Source organism: Siphateles boraxobius, unplaced genomic scaffold (assembly GCF_051911475.1).
Source record: "Siphateles boraxobius isolate OS27281-9 unplaced genomic scaffold, OSU_SipBor_1 77, whole genome shotgun sequence".
NCBI lineage: Eukaryota > Metazoa > Chordata > Actinopteri > Cypriniformes > Leuciscidae > Siphateles > Siphateles boraxobius.
Genome location: NW_027509205.1, coordinates 16,826,608 through 16,849,174, shown reverse-complemented (window position 1 = coordinate 16,849,174; position 22,567 = coordinate 16,826,608). Strand labels below are relative to the sequence as shown.

General features: G+C 37.6%; 2 protein-coding genes across 3 annotated transcripts in view; one reads left to right on the top strand and one right to left on the bottom strand.

The window, feature by feature from the left end:
- Positions 1–2,044: 2,044 nt before the first annotated feature.
- Positions 2,045–5,464, bottom strand: igfbp6b (insulin-like growth factor binding protein 6b). Its single transcript, XM_077218735.1, has 4 exons — positions 4,946–5,464; positions 4,113–4,147; positions 3,521–3,640; positions 2,045–2,743 (listed from the first exon to the last, which is right to left on the bottom strand). Exons 1-4 carry the CDS (start codon positions 5,313–5,315, stop codon positions 2,630–2,632), a joined length of 639 nt encoding a protein of 212 aa, XP_077074850.1. The 5' UTR covers positions 5,316–5,464; the 3' UTR covers positions 2,045–2,629.
- spryd3 (SPRY domain containing 3) overlaps positions 3,542–22,567 on the top strand; it is a 57,527-nt gene continuing 38,501 nt past the window's right edge. Inside the window, exons 1-3 of one of the 2 annotated variants that reach the window (XM_077218724.1) lie at positions 3,542–3,643; positions 9,869–10,005; positions 17,155–17,230. In XM_077218724.1, coding sequence (XP_077074839.1) covers positions 9,878–10,005; positions 17,155–17,230 — 204 coding nt within the window. In that variant the 5' untranslated portion in view covers positions 3,542–3,643; positions 9,869–9,877. Of the gene's footprint in view, positions 3,644–8,522; positions 8,666–9,868; positions 10,006–17,154; positions 17,231–22,567 lie in introns of those variants that run through there. The other variant, XM_077218723.1, reaches the window with a different exon arrangement.

Below are 22,567 nucleotides of genomic sequence, written 5' to 3'. Positions count from 1 at the left end.
CAAAATAAATAATAGACTACTGTTGCAATTAATGTTTAGAGCATGTAATATATGCCAATATGTCAGTTGCTGTGTAATGACATCAAGAATAAACGATTTGTTCGAAGGAACCGGAATTCGTGGAATTGAGGACTTCCAGTCACTGGAAAGAAAACTCAAATCGAAGGGCGATTTGTCATGATTTATGGAGGAACTCGAGGCGTTCGGAGATCAGTATAGAGACTTGGGGTTTGACTTTTGACTCAGGCCAGTAAGCAACTACCCAAAACCTGCATAACAACGCCCGAAATGTCACTCAGAGGGCTGTTTGAAATACTCGTATAGCAACGCCCTGACAACCTGCCATGCCATCTTGACTTTAATGCATCGTTTGCACAGGTAAGCACTATTCACTTTTTCATAAAAGCTGTCGAAATCATTTCTAATTAATCGAAATCAGGTCTTTTTTGTTTTTGTCACTCAAATACACTCAAAGTGTATTTCCCTTACCTTTCCCTTGCAATAACATACAGTTGGGGTTGTCTTTTGAAAAGTCATTATCCCGTTTGATGCCTCTAGTGGCGCAGGAATCTTAAATTTTAAGAATTAAGGAACTTTTGTGTTTTTGAGTTACTGACCTTATCAAATGTCGTGAATATGTGTGGGTAAAAATGTCATATAGGCCTATATTTTTTGCCCATATCACCCTTGCCCCGAATAATACATGCATACATACACAGTGTACATCCAAGTCACAGTGAAAGAAAGTAGGACATGATGAAAGCACAAACATATGCTATATTCTGCTATAGGCTATGTTGTTACCTTGGAAACAAGCATATGGATTGCTGTGTGAGTATACATGTGCATGAATCTGTCTTGGCTCAAAAGCTCCAGCACTCAAAAAATTTACTCTTTCATTTTTATGATAATTGAACTGTATAAATAACATTATATGTATCTACTTGGCTGATATAACACGATATTATACCCTGATACAGCATACAGACATTCTTAGTAAGCAAAATCTGCTCTAGGCTCACAGAAATGCACAGTCACCATAGCTCAATATGCACAAGGCAATATTTAAATGATGACATTTTCATGACCATATGGCTGTATTTTTGCTGCCAACAGCAGCATCTGCTCTTTCTTGTTGCTTTTGCTAATTCATCGCTTTCTATCATCTATTTCAGTGGTGCACGTATATGGTTTGATAGTAGTTTTCACATTCAATTTCATGCATGTGAGTTTCTAAATGAGATTCTGCAAAGAGTCAGTTTTTATATTAACATATGCATTTATTTTTCTCTGTATCCGTTTTTTTTCCTCTTTTTTTTCATAGTTCTTGCACACGTTATAATTTTTGCAATGGGCTCCTTTTCAAGGGCCCACAACTACTGGCACATATATTGATACAACAAAATCATTGTGAGGTACATTGATCAGACATTATTTTGTGCACTTTTTTTCTCAATGCATTGTGGAAATGAGAAAACACAGCGTTCTGAACAAATTACCCAGAATACAATCTGAAATATTGAAAATTAAGCGATATAGTAACACTTTCCAATACTGAAGGATCAACATAAATAATGAAACAACTGACAAGAAATAATAATAATAATATAAAAAACACATGTACAGCAGTAAATGCTCTCTAAAGTGTATGTTTGAATTGTGTTTTGTTTTTAATCCCTTTGTACGGTGTCACCAACATATGGCACTCATTCACTTAGCGAATAAAATAAGCTCTGTTTTGACAAAGAAAAACTGCTGACAATATAAAAATACATGGCATCGTAGTTCATTAAATAAATCCACAATTTATATATATTTATATATATATATAAAATAGCATATTGAAATATATAAAAATATGCCTAACAACTTCTCAAAAAGGTAACAGCCATCAGCATTCAAGAATATTCCACCTCATGACACAACCAACCACAATAAACTCACTTATGTACAAATAATCCACGATGTGTGTTTGCAGTCAGTGTCATATGAATGAAAAAAAGAGTACTTTTCCGAATGTGCACATTATGATAGTTTTTAGATGTCGATTACATGACAATGTGTACAGATCCTCAAGGAAAGTATTCAAGGAAATTTAGTAATACTCCAGAATAAATTAGACGAGAAGGTATATTCCGTTTTCTTAAGTATACTTTAGTCAGTGTATCGTTGGAGAAGGGGAGAGAGGATGGTTTTAACAGTATAACAGCCCATTGAGAAACAAACATAGCTATCACACACACACACACACACACACACACACACACACACACACACACACACACACACACACACACACACACACACACACACACACACACTCACACTCACAAGAAGTTCTACTGTAGGACAAGGAATTAAAGATCTCTCTGTAAATGCTGACCTATCTCAACTTAAGCTCATGTGGTGTAGTGGTCATTATTTGTGTTCTGATGCTGATGCTCATGATGGTCGAGTTTATGGCAGTGAACGTGCTCTGGACGTTCTGAGTTAGGGCCCGTTCCCATGTGAAGTGGTTTATCCCTGGTGTGTCCTGGTCAGGCAGTGTCTTGCACCGAGCTGAAGTCATCCCCTCTCCCTGTACCCCTCCTCTTCCTCCAGGCTCAGAGCTGTGGGACCGTCGCTCCCCTCACTCTCCATCACATGGTAAAATGCCATCCTCCCCGGCACGTGACGGCACGGTGTTGCCCTGCTCATCCACGCACCAGCAGTGCCCGCGCTGCATGCCCTTAGAGGACCGACACTGCAAAACCACAGGAGAATGTTCTTTTTTTCTGATATGTCATTTTTCTGTGCTTTACTACCCTTTTATCTGCTTGACATCACACTGACATTCGCAATACAAAGCGTCTCATAACAGTGACCTTCAGATATCAAAAATCAAAAAAAGAAGGAAAAAAAGTATTACTAATATTGATAATTATGGTTAAGATTTATACAAAATAGTATATATGACCACTAGTGAATGAAAATAATAATAGTTATAGTTAAACTTTATACAAAATTATATATGACAACTAGTGAATAACAATAGTTATAGTTAAACTTTATACAAAATTACAAATGACCAGTAGTAAATATAATAATAGTTATGGTTAAACTTTAAACACAATTATATATAACCACTAGTGAAAAAAATAGTTATGTTAAACTTAAATAAATTTTATATATATATATATATATAGTGAACAAAAAATAATAGTTATGGTTCAACTTTATACTAAATTAAATGACCACTAGTGAATGAAAATAAATGTAATCAACTTGGAATACAAATGTTATACTAAACAATTAATCTCAACAAACATACAGGAAACATGACGGTCTTAATTCTTCACTGAGTCTCTTAGGATGTATAAAATTCATAGAATAAATACATTTAGCTTCACAAAAGTCTCTTTGATAACCATCAGATATCAAAACCTCCTCCTCAGTTCATTTATTAGAACTGAAGAGGCAAAACCAGCTGCTAAACTTCCGCAAGGTCAAACAATACCTGCCTAATTTATTCAACCAATACCTGCTTTTTCCTGTAGAACCCACGCGTGTCACAGTTCGGGATGTAGATGTCGCGATCAGACTGGAAAATGGTGAGCTCAAGACCTCGTAAGACAGTGTTGAGCAGCTTACGACATGGAGCCTGGTGAGGAAATGTTGAAAACTACATATTGGAATACTGCATATCATACCTTTGAATTTGTATTATGGATAATTCTAAGAGACATTTTGATCATTCCATTCTATTTTGGCAATGATTTTTTTCCATAACACAACCCAGAGATACACAAAAGAGTTTGGTGTAATAAAATCATAAAATAAGATTTGGATTTTCAGTATTATAGAATGTTTTAGAAGCATTTAAGTTCCATTTAAATAATACAGCCACAATCTGACCTTTCTTGTACATTTATAAATTTATAAATGCAATATTGCAATGCTTAGAATAAATTATGAAATGTTTTTATCAGAATGTTTTGAGCATAAATCATATAAAACAAAATTAATAATAAAACACAATCAACCCTATTCCAGTATGTATTATTTTTTTGGTCTTTTGAGATTGAGATAGTAAGAATTAATTATAGAAGTCAAAAACCAAAGGATAGACTCACCTTTTCTATTTCACCACCGTTTGAAGGATGTGAACCTGTGAGAAAAAGGAACATCAAAACTGAAAAATGACTGCATTTTTGAGAAAAAGACATTGCAGACAGCGATTTGACTGCATTAATATATTTGGCTGTATTTTTTAGAGTATATGTTGTAATATATACAGTAAACCCCCTACATTTTTAGGGAATAAATACTCAAATTATTCTCATGAATTGACAATATAGGCTCTCTTAAATTGTAATGACCTAAAGTAAACAGTAGATGGAGACATGAAATGACACTGTCAGAATGTGGGTGACACTCACATATACTCAAGATCACACACACTACTCTCGCTCTTTATTTCCTCTGTTGCTCTTCTCAATAGTTCTGATGCCCATATGCATGACCTACGTGCACAATTGCAAATACATACACGCACACAGACACACATCTGTACTTGCATACTAGCCTTGCACATTCATACCCATGACCAATCTTACAAGTGATCTTAATCATGCACATTTATGATGTGTGAAAGCCTCAAATCACAGAAATGCCTTTACACCCTTCAGGAATTTACAGCCATCACATGCAAACCCGGCACTTTATGCACATGTCCTTGGTTCAGTTACAGTTTTGTCATCCTACCAAGCATCTGATATGGATACTGCAGCACAGCGGCTTGCAGCACATCCGTGGAACCTGAAATGCATCCTCGAGCTATCTTGCTTTGGCACTTAAAGCAGATTACCGTTCACCGCATGCGGCACAGCGCGACGCCGCTGAAAAAGAGCACGCCGAGAACACGGAGGAAGGAACCGCAAAGGCATCCGTTGGCTGAAACTCTTACCTGTGGGGCGGGGCTTCTCGGTGGGACTCGTCCTGCTCTGTTTGGCGCAGGAGCCTCTGCCCTGCAACAGAGCCTGAAGAGGGCTGTGTTCACGCGGAGGGGGCACGCAGCGAAGACCCCTGGCGCAGCTCAGGGTGTACACCCCACAGGGCTCCCCCGACGTCAACACGGTCGTGCTGGCCGTCCCGGCCGGGTCCCTGGAGGCCCGGCCCACGCCCGAGGAGTGCCCGTCTTTACAGGTCAGGCAGTTTTTGTGGGGGCCCAAGCGACCCGCCAGGGACCAGGATCCACAGTGGACGATCAGCAACAGGACAACGGGTGTCAAGTTGGAAAGGAAAGACATCTTGCGTCTGGGTCTCAGGTTCTCCATGCTCGGTTCTGTCGTACGTGGCTGATGCTATTTCTGGAAGTCTGTTTCTTTTTCTTCCCCTCTCTGTTTCTTTGCTCGCTTTTCAGCTTTGCTTGGTGAGGCTGCAAGCCGGGAGTCCCCTGCAGTGCCAGAGGATACAAACAGAGAACGAGTGAGAAACGGCAAGCAGCGGCTTTTAAAGATCTGAAAGGCGGTGATAGAGAGCGAGAGGGAGAGAGCACAGTTATGACACCTTCAGGGGCTGGGACTGAGAGAGAGAGAGAGAGAGAGTGAGAGTGTGTGTGTGTGTGTGTGTGTGTGTGTAAGGGGGGGTGGAAAGAAAGAGAGAGAGATTATTTTTCCTTTTAGAAATCATCAAGCACTGATCCAGCTTTCCCTCACCCATTATTGTATCTGGAAACATTCCTTTGCCCAGGATACTTACTCTGGCTATGATGGTTACTTTTTCTGCATCATCTGTGAAAATCATGGTAATCTTTTCCATGGTAACAATGAAGATTCCATTTTTCTGGTCATTACACGCGACTACGTTCATTTGCTTGTGGGAGAGTTGCTCCATTAACCCTGTTGCTTCTAAGAATGCTAAAAAGCTCAGCCACTTCTTAGAAGTCAAGCTTTTTAATGTAGCATCGTAGTATTAGTAACTTTTTGAATGGTTTTATGATATTTCAGATCCAGAAAAAGGTCTTTTTAAAGTCGTGATGAAACTTAATTAGCAACAGGTCTTTTCTTCCATATTGCACCGTATTATCATAATGAAGGGCGTGGACTTGGTTCAATGAATGGGTTTTTGGCTTGTGATGAATGTGATCTTGCTGGGGCGGGTTTTATTCAGAGTAAATGATTGGCATACGTCACCAGAGAGAAATCTACCGTTTTTACTGGAAGGTTATAACATTTTGATTAAACATGGCCAAAAAGTAAAAAAAATAATAAAAAAAATGAAACATTTTCATGGATCAAACGTTCACAATCTGCTTTTTAAGCCTGACACCGTTTCCAGGTCCAATCTCTCTATCAGGTGCCAAAAGCAAAGAACAAACAAAGCTAATATACACTCACGTGTGCTGTAAAACTTACTGAAAAATCATGATCTAACTTTATCTCAATGCCGAAATGTCACATGTCCTTTGTTTCATCTGTAATGAATGGACGCGTGAGCCTGGAGACAGTAGTACACTCTGAGTTTCAAAAACTTGTGATATGAATAAATAGGGAATAAACGGCTGTTGAGATTGTACTCTCAACTGAAACGAGTAGAGGCTTGGACCTTGAAACAGTATTCCTTATGTCATGACTTAACAAGTGGATAAGATCAATAACATGCATCTAGAAAATATATAGAATTTTCATTTTACGTGACTTTAAGTGAATGTGAACTCAGAAAGGTACCTGCGTTGACCTAACTGAATGAGCGCCTGCATTGCATGGAGAAAGTTGTCTTATGATGGAGTGATTCAACCAAGGGAGATTCTGCCACTTAATAGTTTATTTTGGAGAAGGGACCATCTGGATAATTGGAGCAGTGATTTCACTGGAATGTACAAAAGACGGTAAATGCCAGCAACTAATAATGCAAGCCATCAGCCCACTCAACCAGATAAATCTGATCTCTTTGGAGGACTTCATAAAGTTTTAGTTGTCCTTTGGCCCAGAGACCGTTAATCGAGAGTTTAGTTGTCTTTTAGTGCAAAGATGTCACAGAGTGCTTTTGTAGAAGACAATAAAAATTCCATACAGTTGCCAAGGGGCTTTATACTAACTATTTATACCATCAGGATGCACCAAACAGATGTGTCTGATGGGGTCTCTGCAAACGGCTGCTTTTTAGGTCACACCCAGCTGCAGGGGTCCCATAAGGACAGAGCTGTGTTTATTTGTTGTTGGCATGAAGCATGATGGAAGTTAAGATGTCAAAGATGGGCTGGTATGAGTGCAGAGGAAAACAGGATTTAGATGATTATCTTATGGTATTGACATGTGTGGTCATAGTTCTTTTTAAAACAAACATGTTTGCCTTCAGAGTCTATGTTTGTGCTGTGGAATAGTTTTCTTTATCGGTTACAAATAGCATTGAACGGTCCCGATATGATAGGCCTACTAGTTATTCAACTTCTGCAGACCACAAAAGGTTGGAGCATTCCTTGTTAGGATTGATGTCGACTGGCTGATGTTCTCTTATTAGAGTTGATTACTCTTGGCAAAGAATGCAAAAATCACCTGCCGTCTGACATTCCCATCCGCACCACAGCACGGCCTGTTCTTTGCTTCCACATGTTCTGGCTGGAGAATATTCCAAGATGTGTGCCAAACCGATGGGATATCTCCATTTTCAAATTCACCAGATTACACGGTTTTCCTCCTCATCTCTGTCTACAAGTCAGACTAGATGCTTCCAACGCAGTGTTTCTTTTTAAACCTTGCTGCATTCGTTCGTCAGCATTTTCTCAATTTAACTTAAACCAAAAATAAGATGCATGCATCATCTTGTCTTGCTGGTGTTATGCTCCATATACGCTTACAGTATTCTACTGCATTCATTATGAGTCATGATTATAAGGGGGCCCTTAGATTGTGCCAAATGTTCTGTAACCCATTTTTCAACTATTTGTGGTGATGGAATGCCACATCGTTATAGTGAATAGAAAATGGAAATAGTTGTGTCAACACTTCATAATGCTACCTCATTACGCTGCTCTCTGGAATACTTGATTCTGATTGGTCAATCACTGTATTCAATGGTCAAATATCTAAGAATAATGACAGTATAACTGGCCACTTCTCCAGGATGGATGTCTCTCTGATGTCTATAAGTAAAATAATCAAATAAATTCAACTCAAATCAGTGTTTTCTGTCTATTTATTTATGTTGTTAATTAGCTATGAAATAATGTAGTCTACAGTCTGGTTTTTATTTAACAAATATGATTGTGGCAGTATTTAAGAGATGATGTATTTTAAACCCTGATTATTTGCGATAATGACCATCTGACTGTATATTTTCCCATACATATTTCCACAATCACAGTCTTTTAAAATAAAAAACAGGATGATTCTGTGATGATACTGTAGCCTACTGTGTATGTAAGTTGTGTTGTGCTCATTTCTCGGCATTTTTCCGAGGAACGCCGACACGCTGCGAAGTTTCTCATTGGCTAAGCGCCTGTCAATCAACAGTGTGACGCATTTCATTGGTGCGCTGCGTTCATTCCTCCACTGACGCCATCCAGGAAGATACGCTCTCACTTCTGCGAAGTTTATCAGGTAGCTTAGCTAATGAAGTCGATAGCTAAAAGTAAACAGAAGTGGCCTTAGAATGTTATAACGTCTTACCTGCTGATGTACATAAGGTACGTATGTGACGTCATTATATTTAGATACGTTACTCTTTAGAGACTGTGGGCATGTAACGTTAGCGGTTGTGTTTTTGTATTTTATTTCGAGAAGGCCTCTTGTTAAGTAGCTAACGTTTATAATTTGTTAGCTATGCAAGGTGATTAGCAGTGATTGAAACTCCTGCTAACGTTACAGCTAGTGTGAGTTATTTAATCTCTTACTTAGTAATTATTTCGTTTCTGAATTTTCTTTAAACATACAAATATAATTGTAATATTATGCGGTTATAATAGAAGTTATATAATACTTTATTTCATCATTTATGTAGTCAGTCTTTACATGTTTAACGTTAAATACTTTGTATTTTGTATTTTCCCTGTAGTTTACTGTCGAAGATGACTGTAAACTGATTATGAAAAATGAATAATATATGTGATCTGTTGCTAAATGACACGACATTTAACGACAATCTAGAATTTTTCTCTGTCATGTCCTGGATGCATGAATGACAGCTGACACGTAAAATTATCTATTGAGGCCTTTGAGACTCTTAGATAACTTCTCAAAGAAGGAATTTATTGCATGCTCGTAAAGCTCAAATATGAAAATGAGGCCTTACAATACTTAGGGGGCATGCCTCCCATTTTTTTTAAACCATTGCATTCTCCAGAGTAGGTATTCCCAAACTTTTTTATTTTTTTGTCAGCTCAAGGATGCAAAAGTTCCTGGAGGGCCACCTTACTGTAGAGTTTAGCTATGTTGGAAATTATGTGACTGTAATTAAAGTTAACATAATGTACATTGTTCCCAAATGCACATTTAACTCGCAACACATACAGGGATTGAGCTTTTGAGAACCAGCATTTACTGTGGACCCATTTGATGATAGCGACTTCATTTATTTTCCGATTAACTGTGCAACCCTATTTGTTCACTTTAATTGTATATTTGATTGAATTAATTTAATATTTTTATATTTAATAACCTCATGTGGTTTCCACACAAACCCAAGTTTGGGAAACCTTGCTCTAAAGATTAAAAAACTAAAAATGAAAACATAACAATGTGGAGGGGTTAAAATGGGCACAGGCATTAACGCAATTTGTGAACAGCAAGTCCATTATTACTTATTCTTCTCATGTCTTGAATAAATTGCCTATCTCAGCTCCTCAATCTTAAACCTTTAAACCTTACGCCATCTGTTTTCTGCTCCACAGCCCTCTGAGATGGATGACATCAATTTACACTACAGATTTCTGAACTGGCGGCGGAGGATCAGAGAAATCAGGGAACTCCGGGCTGTTCGTTATCAAGAGCGATCCAAACGAATGTTGAAGAATGGAGACACGCTAAGGTAGATTTGCCCAGTGCTTGACCCTTTCAGTGCGTAAACCACTGTGAGTGCGTGTATCTGAGTCATAAGTCTGTGCTAAAGACGTAATCAGCCTTGACCTCACTTATTGAAACAATTATAATTTCTGAGAAAGTCAGTGGCTACTTGTTTTTATTTGATCAGAAAAAAATGAAAAGAAAACTTGATCCATCGGAAAAATAAATAGTTCTCCCACATGTGATGTTGTAATTCTTTTTTTTATATTGGAAGTCTCCAGCTTTTTCAGAATTAATTCGTTTAACTATGTTTGTCCAGTTTGAGGAGTCAAACAGTGCAAAACATGTGTTCAGTGACTTCAAACGAACAGTTCACCCAAAAATATTAAGGGGTTTGTTTGATTTTTAAATTTTTTTTTTAAAGAATTCTCTTAAGCTCAACAAGGCTGCATTTATATGATCAGAAATACAGTACAAAAAAAAAGCAATATTCTGAAATATTATTACAATTTAAAATACCTGTTTTACATTAAAATGAAAAATGTAATTTTTCTAGTGATGGATTTTTAGCATCATTACTACAATCTCACATGATCCTTCAGAAATCATTCTAATATGCTGATTTGCTGCTCAAGAAACATTATTATTATCACTGTTCAGTTATCAATTCTGCTGCATAATAATTTTTAAAAAATAATTTTTCTTTTATGATTTCTTGATCAATACAAATTTCAAAAGAACAGCATTTAATTGAAATATAATTATATTTTGTGTGACCACCAGGTTATTGCTCTGTTGCAGGACGTATACAGGTGCTGGTCACATAATTAGAATATCATCAAAAAGTTGATTTATTTCAGTAATTCCATTCAAAAAGTGAAATTTGGATATTATATTCATTCATTACACACAGACTGATATATTTCAAATGTTTATTTCATTTAATTGTGATGATTAAAACTGACAACTAATGAAAATCCCAAATTCAGTATCTCAAAAAATTTGAATACTACTTAAGACCAATACAAAAAAAGGATTTTTAGAAATGTTGGCCAACTGAAAAGTATGAACATGAAAAGTATGAGCATGTACAGCACTCAATACTTAGTTGGGGCTCCTTTTGCCTGAATTACTGCAGAAATGCGGCGTGGCATGGAGTCGATCAGTCTGTGGCACTGCTCAGGTGTTATGAGAGCCCAGGTTGCTCTGATAGTGGCCTTCAGCTCTTCTGCATTGTTTGGTCTGGCGTATTGCATCTTCCTCTTCACAATACCCCATAGATTTTCTATAGTGTTAAGGTCAGGCGAGTTTGCTGGCCAATTAAGAACAGCGATACCATGGTCCTTAAACCAGGTTCTGGTAGCTTTGGCTCTGTGTGCTGGTGCCAAGTCCTGTTGGAAAATGAAATCTGCATCTCCATAAAGTTGGTCAGCAGGAGGAAGCATTAAGTGCTCTAAAACCTCCTGGTAGATGGCTGCGTTGACCTTGGACCTCAAACAACACAGTGGACCGACACCAGCAGATGAAATTGCACCCCAAACCATCACTGACTGTGGAAACTTTACACGGGACTTCAAGCAACGTGGATTCTGTGCCTCTCCTCTCTTCCTCCAGACTCTGGGACCTTGATTTCCAAAGGAAATGCAAAATTTACTTTCATCAGAGAACATAACTTTGGACCACTCAGCAGCAGTTCAGTCCTCTTTGTCTTTAGCCCAGGTGAGATGCTTCTGACGCTGTGTCTTGTTCAAGAGTGGCTTGACACAAGGAATGCGACAGCTGAAACCCATGTCTTGCATACGTCTGTGCGTGGTAGTTCTTTAAACACTGACTCCAGCTGCAGTCCACTCTTTGTGAATCTCCCCCACATTTTTGAATGGGTTTTGTTTCACAATCCTCTCCAGGGTGCGGTTATCCCTATTGCTTGTACACCTTTTTCTACCACATCTTTTCCTTCCCTTCGCCTCTCTATTAATGTGCTTGGTCACAGAGCTCTGTGAACAGCCATCCTCTTTAGTAATGAACTTTTGTGTCTCTCCCTCCTTGTGCAATATGCCAATGGTCGTCTTTTGGGCAGCTGTCAAGTCAGCAGTCTTCCCCATGATTGTGTAGCCTACAGAACTAGACTGAGAGAGCATTTAAAGATGCAGTGTGTGACTTTTAGCGACATCTAGCGGTTCGGTTGCGAGTTTACACTAAGGGCTCAGCCCACCACTCACCCCTCCCTTCCGAAGAAGCTACGGTGGCTAAAACGGGACAAACATCGTTGTCTGAGACGGCAGAGAATAGCCAGAGTAAACCAAGTTTCTGTACCACAGTCCATTATAAACCACATCATGGATAAAGTTTACAAAGCCATAGTCAGGTGAGGATCAAGGGTCTTAATATATAATATAATAATAGTAATTAGTTGATTGTCTCACGAACGTAACCAGCACATTTCTACCCACATAGCAAACCCATAATACAGCGAGGGAGAAGAACCACATGAAACTATGAAACTATATATTTTTTCTAACAGGTTAGTAAAAGTTTAGCTGGCTAATATGAGCTGTTACTGTGGCTGAGCTGGTTAAAGCGTTAAGCCTTGTTTATACTGGTCGCGTCCGCATGAGCCCAAAGGTGCGTGCGGCAAAAATAGCGTGATTGTAACAGCGCGCGCGCCTCCGCATCCCCTAGACACCATTTACTACAAACAATAGGCTTTTTTTCTCTGATTTTGGAAACTCGATCGACTTAAAATGCTTCCAAGATCGACGGGTTGGTGATTCCTGTAACTGTTTTACGGTCAATGACAAGAGTACTAATCAGCTGTCTCACGAACGTAACCAGCACATTTATCCCCACATAGCAAAGCCATAACACAGCGAGGGAGAAGAATTAAGTTACATGAAACAATCCAACTACATATTTTACACCACTGACAAGGGAAAAGTCACTACTCACGGTGTTTATGGCTAGCTTCTAGCTTTCTGCGGCTTCTCTTTCAAGGTAGTGACGAAACGCGCTCTGTAACGCTGTTTGTTCGCTGTCGGCTACGGTAGAAACATGACGTCACAATATGGCGACCTTCATAGGAGGGGATTCCCGCGCCTATGTAGATATAAATGCCTCATTCTAAGGTAATAAAAACATTACGGTTTATTAAGTAAGTTCTTTATACACCACTGAACACATAGTTATGGATGTCATATTGCATTTCTGTTAATAGATACTCAAAATATTTACACATTGCACCTTAAAGGCCTTTGCAGGTGTTTTGAGTTAATTAGCTGATTAAAGTGTGGCACCAGGTGTCTTCAATATTGAACCTTTTCACAATATTCTAATTTTCTGAGATACTGATTTTGGGGTTTTCATTAGTTGTCAGTTATAATCATCAAAATGAAAAGGAATGAACACTTGAAATATATCAGTCTGTGTGTAATGAATGAATATAATATCCAAATTTCACTTTATGAATTGAATTACTGAAATAAATCAACTTTTTGATGATATTCTAATTCTATGACCAGCACCTGTATGTGATTTTGTGAGACAAAATGCGGGACACGCGTGAGAGAGATACATTTGCTAATATTATACTATGCAAATATTGTTTTACACTCTTTGGAAAGCCTATTTGCCATTACATTGGATGATAACATGTTTGCGAGATGATCAGATTCATATTTCACAATACGAGTCATTTTAAATATCTGAAATTTCACAATAACCGATACTTCAGCAAAAGGTCCTCAAAAATCATAACATAAGACAAGTAAACAGTCAGCAATATAATAAGAACAAAGAAACTAATTACAAACAAAACAGACAAATAAATACAACAGAATGAAAATACAAATTAAATAATGTGTTTTAAGTTTTACAGGAAGATACTAACAGTGGTATTCAAGTAAGTAATAGCCTACAACAAAAATGTAGTAATCATATGTAAAATAACACTGCATAGTCTTACTGTACAAATATACTGTAGATTAATCCTTATTAAAGCCACTTAAAGGGCACCTATTATGCCCCTTTTCACAAGATGTAAAATAAGTCTCTGATGTCCGCAGAGTATGTATGTGAAGTTTTAGCTCAAAATACCCAACAAATACATTTTTACAGCATGTTTAAATTGTCACTTTTTGGAGCTCAGAAAAACGCGCCGTTTTAGTGTGTATCCCTTTAAAAGCTGTTGCTGCCGGCCCAGAGGGCGGAGCCTCAGGTGCTCGCACTCCGTCAGGACAATCTCATCTCACGGAATAATAATATCAAAACAGAAACTAGGGCTGCTCGATTATGGAAAAAATCATAATCACGATTATTTTGGTCAGTATTGAAATCACGATTATGTAACACGATTATTTCACATGACTTTGGGAACGTGTTGCATTTATTAAAAGACACCTTTCAACAATTCTTAAAAAAATCTAAATTTGAACATTTATTGTAATTTTTGAAATATTAAACAGACCTGCAAACTCACGAGTGGTGAAAAAGTTGACATGTTTACAAAGTAATTTGTTGTAGGTCACCAGGGCGTTATTTGCCTTTATAAAGGACAATTTATTAAACCTTACTAAATATATGTTTCATGTCAAATTCTTACATTTGATCAAATTCAGTTTTAATAAAAAGGGCTGTTATCCATTAAATTAATTTACACTGCAAAATCACAACTGTAAAAATATTATGAGATTAATGTTTAAACAAATAATAAAATAAAAAATAAAATCAATGATGCCTTTGCCTTTAAACAATAAATCAATAGATGGCGACAAGTGACAGTCTTAATAAATGAATCATTGAGTCATTCATTAAAACGATTTGTTCAAATGAATCATACAGTAACAAAACACAGTGCTTAGTGATGCTTTTCTTTTGTAACTATTTTCGTCGGTGAAATGGAGCAAAACCAGTCAATATTGCGTCTAAAATGTAAGTTACTACATATAAACTAGGCTACTTGTTAACAAAACTATAAATTCAGTGTAACATTTGCAATCGTGATATTATAGAACAGCCCTTAGTCGTGTTATGTTACTTAACTATCATATAGCCTATTATAAATAAATAAAAACTCAACATTTCTACCTCAGTATGTTTCTTCTGTAAGTTTTTGTGTGAGCTGTTAGGCTCATTTGTTTTGATTTGTCCACTAATGTCTCTCTCACAAAGGCAGCGCAGCTTCCAGAAACTATCCATTACCAATCTTTGTTTACACTGACTCTACAAGATCAAAATCATCTCGCATATCGATCGGTCGGGCAAGTAAAACTCTCTTTCACTTGAAACTTAAAAATCCCCTTCTCCCGTACAAGCAGACACGTTTTAATGTCGCTCCCTGTGTTCATTCTCGATTTGTTTCGTGCTGTAAAGCGGAACAGATGATCAGGTCACGTGCGCTCGCTGCTGTTCGCTTGAACTGAGGCGCTACAGTGATCGAGTAGAAAGAAATCGCGACAGCTCGAGAGACGTCTATGGTCTCTCTCCAGTCTATATTAAATAAGCCAATTGTATTGAAGTTTATTGTGCTTGCAGTTTATGACTGTATAGGCTGAGAGTGTTTATGGCTACGGGAGGGGCGGATGTGGGCGTGCGCGAGTCTTTCAGAACACAAGACAAAATAACATGACAAAATAATCGTTTTTACTCGATTGTACTATTTTGGAGATCGTTGGGAGCCAAAATCGAAATTGAAATCAAAATTCGATTAATTGCACAGCCCTAACAGAAACTCTCAGTAGCGGTTAGGGACGCTCTGATCCGATATTTTGGCACCGATATGGAATAAAATTGTAGATCGGGTATCGGTGACAACGGGCCTGATCTGTAGGGACATTAAATTACAGTTAGAACGATTCAAAAGCTTACAAAGCAGTCACTCTCTAAACGCTCTCGCGCAAGTGTGTGACATCATGCGCTAACAACATGCATGCAACATGCACGCAGACGGCAGGTAAACAGTTTCCAATTCAAACAAGCTAACATGCACGGAGCATACCTGTCAACACTCTAGTTTTCCCGGGAGCCAAAATGTCCGTTTTGTCGAGTATCCTCATGAGCAGACTGAGCAGTCTTAAATGAGTTAAATAAAGTCTTAAATGAACATATAGAGTTGTGAGAGAATGAGGCGCGTGTGAGATCCGTGTTTCTGTCAGCAGCGGCTGCTCTTAAAGGGCCAGCAGCCAATAAAGCTGTCTGTCAGTAAAGTTAAACAAAGAACAAAGGGAACAGAGAAAATTACTCGTTGCTCTTGACTAAAGTAACTTTTGTAACTTTAATAAGGAGTAATCTATATATAATTTCAAATGTATGCAGTGCAAACTGTCTGATAACTTTATTAAATTTCTATATATTTCCTACCTGTTAGAAAAATATTTTAAATATACTTTCTTTGTTTCTACATTAATTTGGAGATTAACTGTGAAACTATTACATTATAAAATATTTTAAAAACGTAACTTTTTTTAATGGTGATTAATCGTGAATAATGACAGAACTCTCAAAAATAATACTCTAAAAAATGGCATTTTGACATTTATGTGTGTACGAGTTTAGGCGAAAATCCGAAGCCTGTTTGATGATCCGTGTTCGACTCCGACTCTGAGCACGCACACAGAAAGCCGCCTGGGGAACAGTGTCTCTTTTGCGGCTTAATGCGCTTTTAATAACACTGTTTAATATCAAACGTCCTGCAGTTTTACAAAACTCACTTATTTGGCTGATTTTAATGTTAAGTTTGGGCTTTAAGGGAGAAAATGTGGAATGCTGCAGTGGCACAATAATCGTTTTACCTTGATTATGTTGTTTTCATAATCGTTGGAAGCCAAAATCAAAAATCAGTTACGATTAATCCCACAGCCATACAATGTAATTTATTATATTTAAATGGTAAAGACATAATTGAAATGCTTACATTATCCCACTGCTTGCCAAGTTCCCAAGAGGTCAGGTGACAGGGACAGGTGGTCACCTTAATATTATTTTGATTTAAATTAAGATGTGGAAGAGGTTATAACCGTCTCCAAAAGAAGCTCTCATCCATATCAGTGTGAAACATGTAGAAACACAACTGAACCTGATTTCAGCAGCTAGTCCACTAATCACTGGCCATTTTAATAACGTACCTATAGCAACAGTGCTCTGGTTATTAAAGATTAAGCTCTTTATTACTTCCCTGCTGTAGTTACCAAGGGAACTCTGATGAAGTTGGCTGCTACGTGGCTCCACGCCCCTTATCAAAAGGAAACTGTTACTTCGAGGTAAGACGCACACCTATGTTGTCGGGTTGCTAAAAACATTAGAATCATTTCAACACCCTTTCTGTTGCCTTTGTTAAAAACAAAACAGTATCTTATCAGTGTCTTATGCTGTAGTCAGTTCTAGAATTTTTGGTTTGTTTTTAATTTTTCAAATGTTTGTCTTGCATCTGGTTTTTGTTTATCTGCCTTTTTCACATGACATTAATAATAATGAAGATCTAATATCACACATTGACACTTTTATGTCTTTTTGTTTCTGAATTTGTAAATAGTGCACATTCACTATTGTAAATCACTTCAGACAGGATTAGTTTTCTAAATTACATTTAAGCTTTTACACTGGATGATTTCATTATCTGATTTGGACAGGATTTATAAACTGGGAGTCAAGCAAGGTTGTGTGTGTGCTTGAATGAGTTAAAAATCACTTACAAATTCATAGTTGTCAACAACAAATTTCAAGAGCTGCTAGTCGTTTAGACGGCTCACTGACTAGTCTGTTTTTATAATGTGTAATGTTTCCTGTGTCCCTCCACGTCAAAATAGACAGTGCTTTTTGAGTTGATGTAATCCGATATAACTGTTACCTCTCTAGCAACTTTGCTATAAAAAGCAGTTTGAAAAAGAAGCTCCCAGGTGATTTAGTACCGGAAAACTTGCAGGGATTGGGCTATAAATTAGTCTTTGGGAGGGGGCAAGCGTGATTTAATTTATGGAGCTCAGTAGAAGCCGTCTAGTTGTGTATCTGAGGAGGGAGACAGCTCTGATGGGTTTTCTGCTGCTGGCAGATTGAGATGGTGTGATGAACTTCCTCTCTGGGGGATTGGAGCGGGAAAGGAACACCCTGTACGTTACCCTGATGAGCCCTTTATACAGCCAATGTTTTTTGTGTCATAGTTTGAATTTTGTAAATATTTTGTCATGTCATATTGAATCTTTTTTGTCCTTTTTAGGCCATTTAAAATGCATATAATTCTAATTTCTGAAAATAATAAATTACTATGTATTAATTTAAACTTGTACTAAACATATTTTTATCAACATAAACAAGTATTAGCTACTTTAAAATGTTCTCAGTTTTAGAGACCATTTATATATCTTATTATATTTATCATGCAATGTTGTGGGAGTGACTCCACTACGAGAGGTGTGCATTTAGACTCATTCTCTGTGCAGATGTGAGTGTTTGTTCACCCAAAAATGAAATTTCTGTCATAATTTTCTCACGCCGTTGTCGTTCCATCCAAACCTTTAAAGGGGACATATGCTTTTAAATCGTTCCTTTTTACATATAAATCATACATTTGTGGTCTATATAAAGCGGAACTGCAATGCTTGGGTCTGAATTCCTCATTATTATAGCTCCACAGGCCCCTTTTCTACCCCTTTTCTGATGTGCGTCTGAGAGCAACTCGTTTGGGTGTGGTCTCTTTAAATGCAAATGAGACACTTCATACCCCGCCCCCTCTCCAGGTTGCAGAGGTGACACTCGTTTCAACTTCACCCCGTTCGGCCATTTTTGTAGTTTGATAGCAGAGATACGATTATCTAGCGGAACAGAAACTTTTTATTCACACGTTATTAACAAAATATGGATGTATTGCAATGATATGTTACTGTATTTAGAGTAACTTATCCATCCATGCCCACTACTACAATACTGCATGTTCTACAACGACTATTTAACACTATTTAAAACAAAATATAAGTTATATTATAAACAATTAAAGAAAAGCACGTTATTATTGCACGTAAAAACATTATTTACAGGCTCAGCTTACCGAAGTGCTCTGTTCGTCCTCTCCAAAGATAGAAGGAACTGACCCCTAAATCTGACAAACTCTATCCTTCTTTATACTGGTGGAGGTTGCTGAAGTAGTTATCCTTGAAGTGCTTCGTTCGTGGACACAAAAATGATTTTACCCATAGATGTGGGTACATTTCCATGAAAAATAAAACTCAACCAGGCACTTGGAAGAGGTTCTGATCCTGGGAGACGGTGTAATCAAGCGTGTGGGTTACTACATCCAACAACCGAACATTTTGACTTACCCTCTCGTAACTTCTGGATCCTTGAGCTTGTAGGCTACTATTAAATCGCAGCGAGAAATAAAAATGGCGGATTGCTTGAAGTGTTGGGCCGGGAGTCGATTGTCCTTATTTGGCAGTTCTGCTGCAAATACTGTGACGTAATTGTTCAAAAAACGTCATAGAGAATAGAAAAATCGGAACAGGTTGCAAAATATAACCAAAACAGAATATAAAGTTATCAACGAAGCACCTGAAGAGACTAATTTCAACTTTTCTGTACTTATAAACACTCTAAATATACAACAAAATGCATTTACGGGATAAAAAGTGGATTTAGCATGATATGTCCCCTGTAAGACTTTCGTTCATCATCGGAAACTCAAATGAAGATAATTTTAATGAAATTGAGAGATTTCGGTCCCTCCATTGTCAGCTACGCTACCACTTTGATGCTTCAAAGAGTTCATAAAGAGATAATAAATGAATTGAGAGGTTTAGTCAAAATTTTCGGAAGAGACTCGATCACTTTATACACTGAACAGATTGAATTTTGGCTTTTATTCACATATTAAAGGGGTAGTAAAAACACGATTTCACTTTTCTAACTTTAGCTAGCGTGTAATGTTGCTGTTTGAGCATAAACAACATCTGCAAAGTTACAACGCTCAGAGTTCAAAGCAAAAGGAGATATTAGCTTTTTAAGAAATCAATTTATAAGGACTACAGCAAACGGCCGGCAGGGACTACACAACATTCCTCCCGGCTTGCTGACATCACTAACCCCAATAAACCCCTCCCCCGAGAATACTAAATAAGGGGGACGAGGCCATTTTATATTGCTTTGGAGAAGAGCTAAACAAGTTGTTGTGGTATAGTAGGCTGGAGTGTTGTTGCCACAATGCTGTCAAAACATTGTTATTTTCATCCGGATTGCAGGTCCACTTTGTTCAGCCTTCCTAGGGAGGGGGGAGTTAGGGATCAATGGTTAAAATTGATTTTTAACTCTGTCCCTCATAATTATTACCCAAATCTCGCTCTCTCTGCTGCACACGGAGGAAAGCTTCCACAATCGTGGCAAGCTCAATGCAGGATTCGCACATCGGCTTGTCCTGAAAGATGGAGCAGTTCCAACTTTAAGAACTAAAGCTGTTGTTTACGTGCCACAACCTGTAAGTATGATTTATTTTTCGTCGATGTGTTTTCCTGTAATAGTTCGTATTGTTAATTGTACGTTGTAGCAAGGAAGTAAACAAATGACAACGCTGTTTGGCTCTGCAAACCAGTTTGTTAAATGCTCATTCATACTTAACGTTATCCAACAAACACCTAATGTTACAAACTTTTTTTTAATCTCAACAGCGAACTTGGAATTAGTGTAAATTATTCTTTGATTAGAGCTTTTATGTATTGTTTATCTACATGCTTGTTTATCTACAGGCATGCTAAACATGGTTCTGTGTTTGATTTGGCTACTGTAGTAAAGCCAATGTTTTGCGTTCGTTTTGGGTTAATAGTTCTGGCGACAGATATTTGGCTACAATCGTTCTAAAAATACAAAAGTAACGGTGCCAAACAGCCAGTAACGATCAATATAGATCCGCAGTCTTTACTAAAAAAAAATCCCTTTGAGGACTGTAGTATAATTTGTTAGAACGATTATATGAAATTCTTGTTTATCTAGCTTTTTTTTTGTGGTCTAATGATTATTTTCCAGTAATTAATTTTTTTGTTATAAATTAAACATCAAGTATAATAATTAGTACAATTAAATAACAGCGTATCTAAAAAGTAATGAGACAACAACAACAACAAAAAACAAACCATTCTGAAACGTCGTTTAACAGCCGTTCTTGAACAGGTTCTGCTCGATCATCTTCACTAACATTCTCTGGGTCCAATTCGGCTCACCAAAGCAAAAACTACCGGTAAAGGTACGGGGCGTTACGTTTCCGAAAAAAGTGCACTAGGCGGTAAGAGAATCACAACACACTGGGCCAGCTAATCAATCTGAGTCCATTGCGTATTTTTGAGGGACTGTGTTCATAGAACCCGGAAACCATCAGACTGTTTTTACAAGGAGGGACAGAGCAGTGTAGAATAAAGGTAAAATATATGAAAAATAATGCTTTTTTTTTTTAAACGAAGCATGAACACGTTACAGTGCACCCCACAAGCCTTCGAAAAAATGTGTTTTACCACCCCTTTAACATTGATCAGCGAACATGAACAGAAGCTCAACCGAACCTGCTTGATACGTGAGAACAAACCTCATTGGTTCTTGCTGAAGATCAGACGTGCTGTGTAACACAAGAATGAACCTCATTGGTTCTCGCACGTCAAGCGAACATGCTTGAGCTTCTGTTTACCACAACTGGTGTGTGTTGGTGAAAGTTTACATGTCAATAAAAGCCCTAAATTCAGTCTGTTCATCATATAAAGCGATCGAGTCTCTTCAGGAAATTTGGACTAAACCGCTCAATTCATATGGATTAGTTTTACGATCTCTATGAATTTTTTGAAGCGTCTAAGTGGTAGTTGCGTATACTGTCAATGGAGGGACAGAAATCTCTCAGATTTCTTCAAAAAGTTCTTCATTTGTGTTCCGAAGATGAACGAAAGTCTTGCGGGTTTGGAATGACACAAGGGTGAGTGATTAATGACAAAATTTTCATTTTTGGGTGAACTATCCCATTTAGTCAAATTAATTTCATTACACTTTAAAGTAAAATCAATTTAGTCACATTGCTTTTTTCCCTGGTCTTCATTATCAAATATAATCAAAGAGCTCATTTTCATTAGTTAAATACAGTCCATCCATGACTGGTTGATTTTGAAAATATGTATTTTTGCACATCCTCCTTGTTGTCTCCTAAATCTAGGACTGTTTAGTTTGGTTCTGCCCAGCTTTGAAGGAATTATTGAGACTGTAACATTTATTCTAATTTAATAATCTAATTTAAAAAACATTGGCTTGTAAAAAAGGCTATTTCTTAAAGCAGATGTCTTATACTGAACTGTATTGCAATCTTATTGACCAAAAGCGTCACTCCATGCGTGAGTGTGCACCCTGGGAATATCTGCAGCCAGTGGAAATGAATGTGACATCTGCAGCAGTGAGCTATGAGTAATTAATAAAGAACTCAACATACACTCAACATCAACTGATAGTGACTTAGAATCATTCAGATTTGCAAAGTCTGGGAACTTTTTTTTTCATCTCCATAAAGGTCATCTGCCAGTCGGGATATGCGTCAGCGTCTTGCTCATGTTTCCTTTTTTCGCTTTCACAGGGGTTTCATTTTAGCC

Coding starts and splice junctions, on each gene's coding strand:
- igfbp6b (XM_077218735.1), bottom strand. CDS start 5,315: ATGGAGAACCTGAGACCCAGACGCAAGATGTCTTTCCTTTCCAACTTG. Junction 4,148..4,945: donor CGAGAAGCCCCGCCCCACAG/GTAAGAGTTTCA, acceptor TTTTTCTCACAG/GTTCACATCCTTCAAACGGT. Junction 2,744..3,520: donor GGTTCTACAGGAAAAAGCAG/GTATTGGTTGAA, acceptor GTGGTTTTGCAG/TGTCGGTCCTCTAAGGGCAT.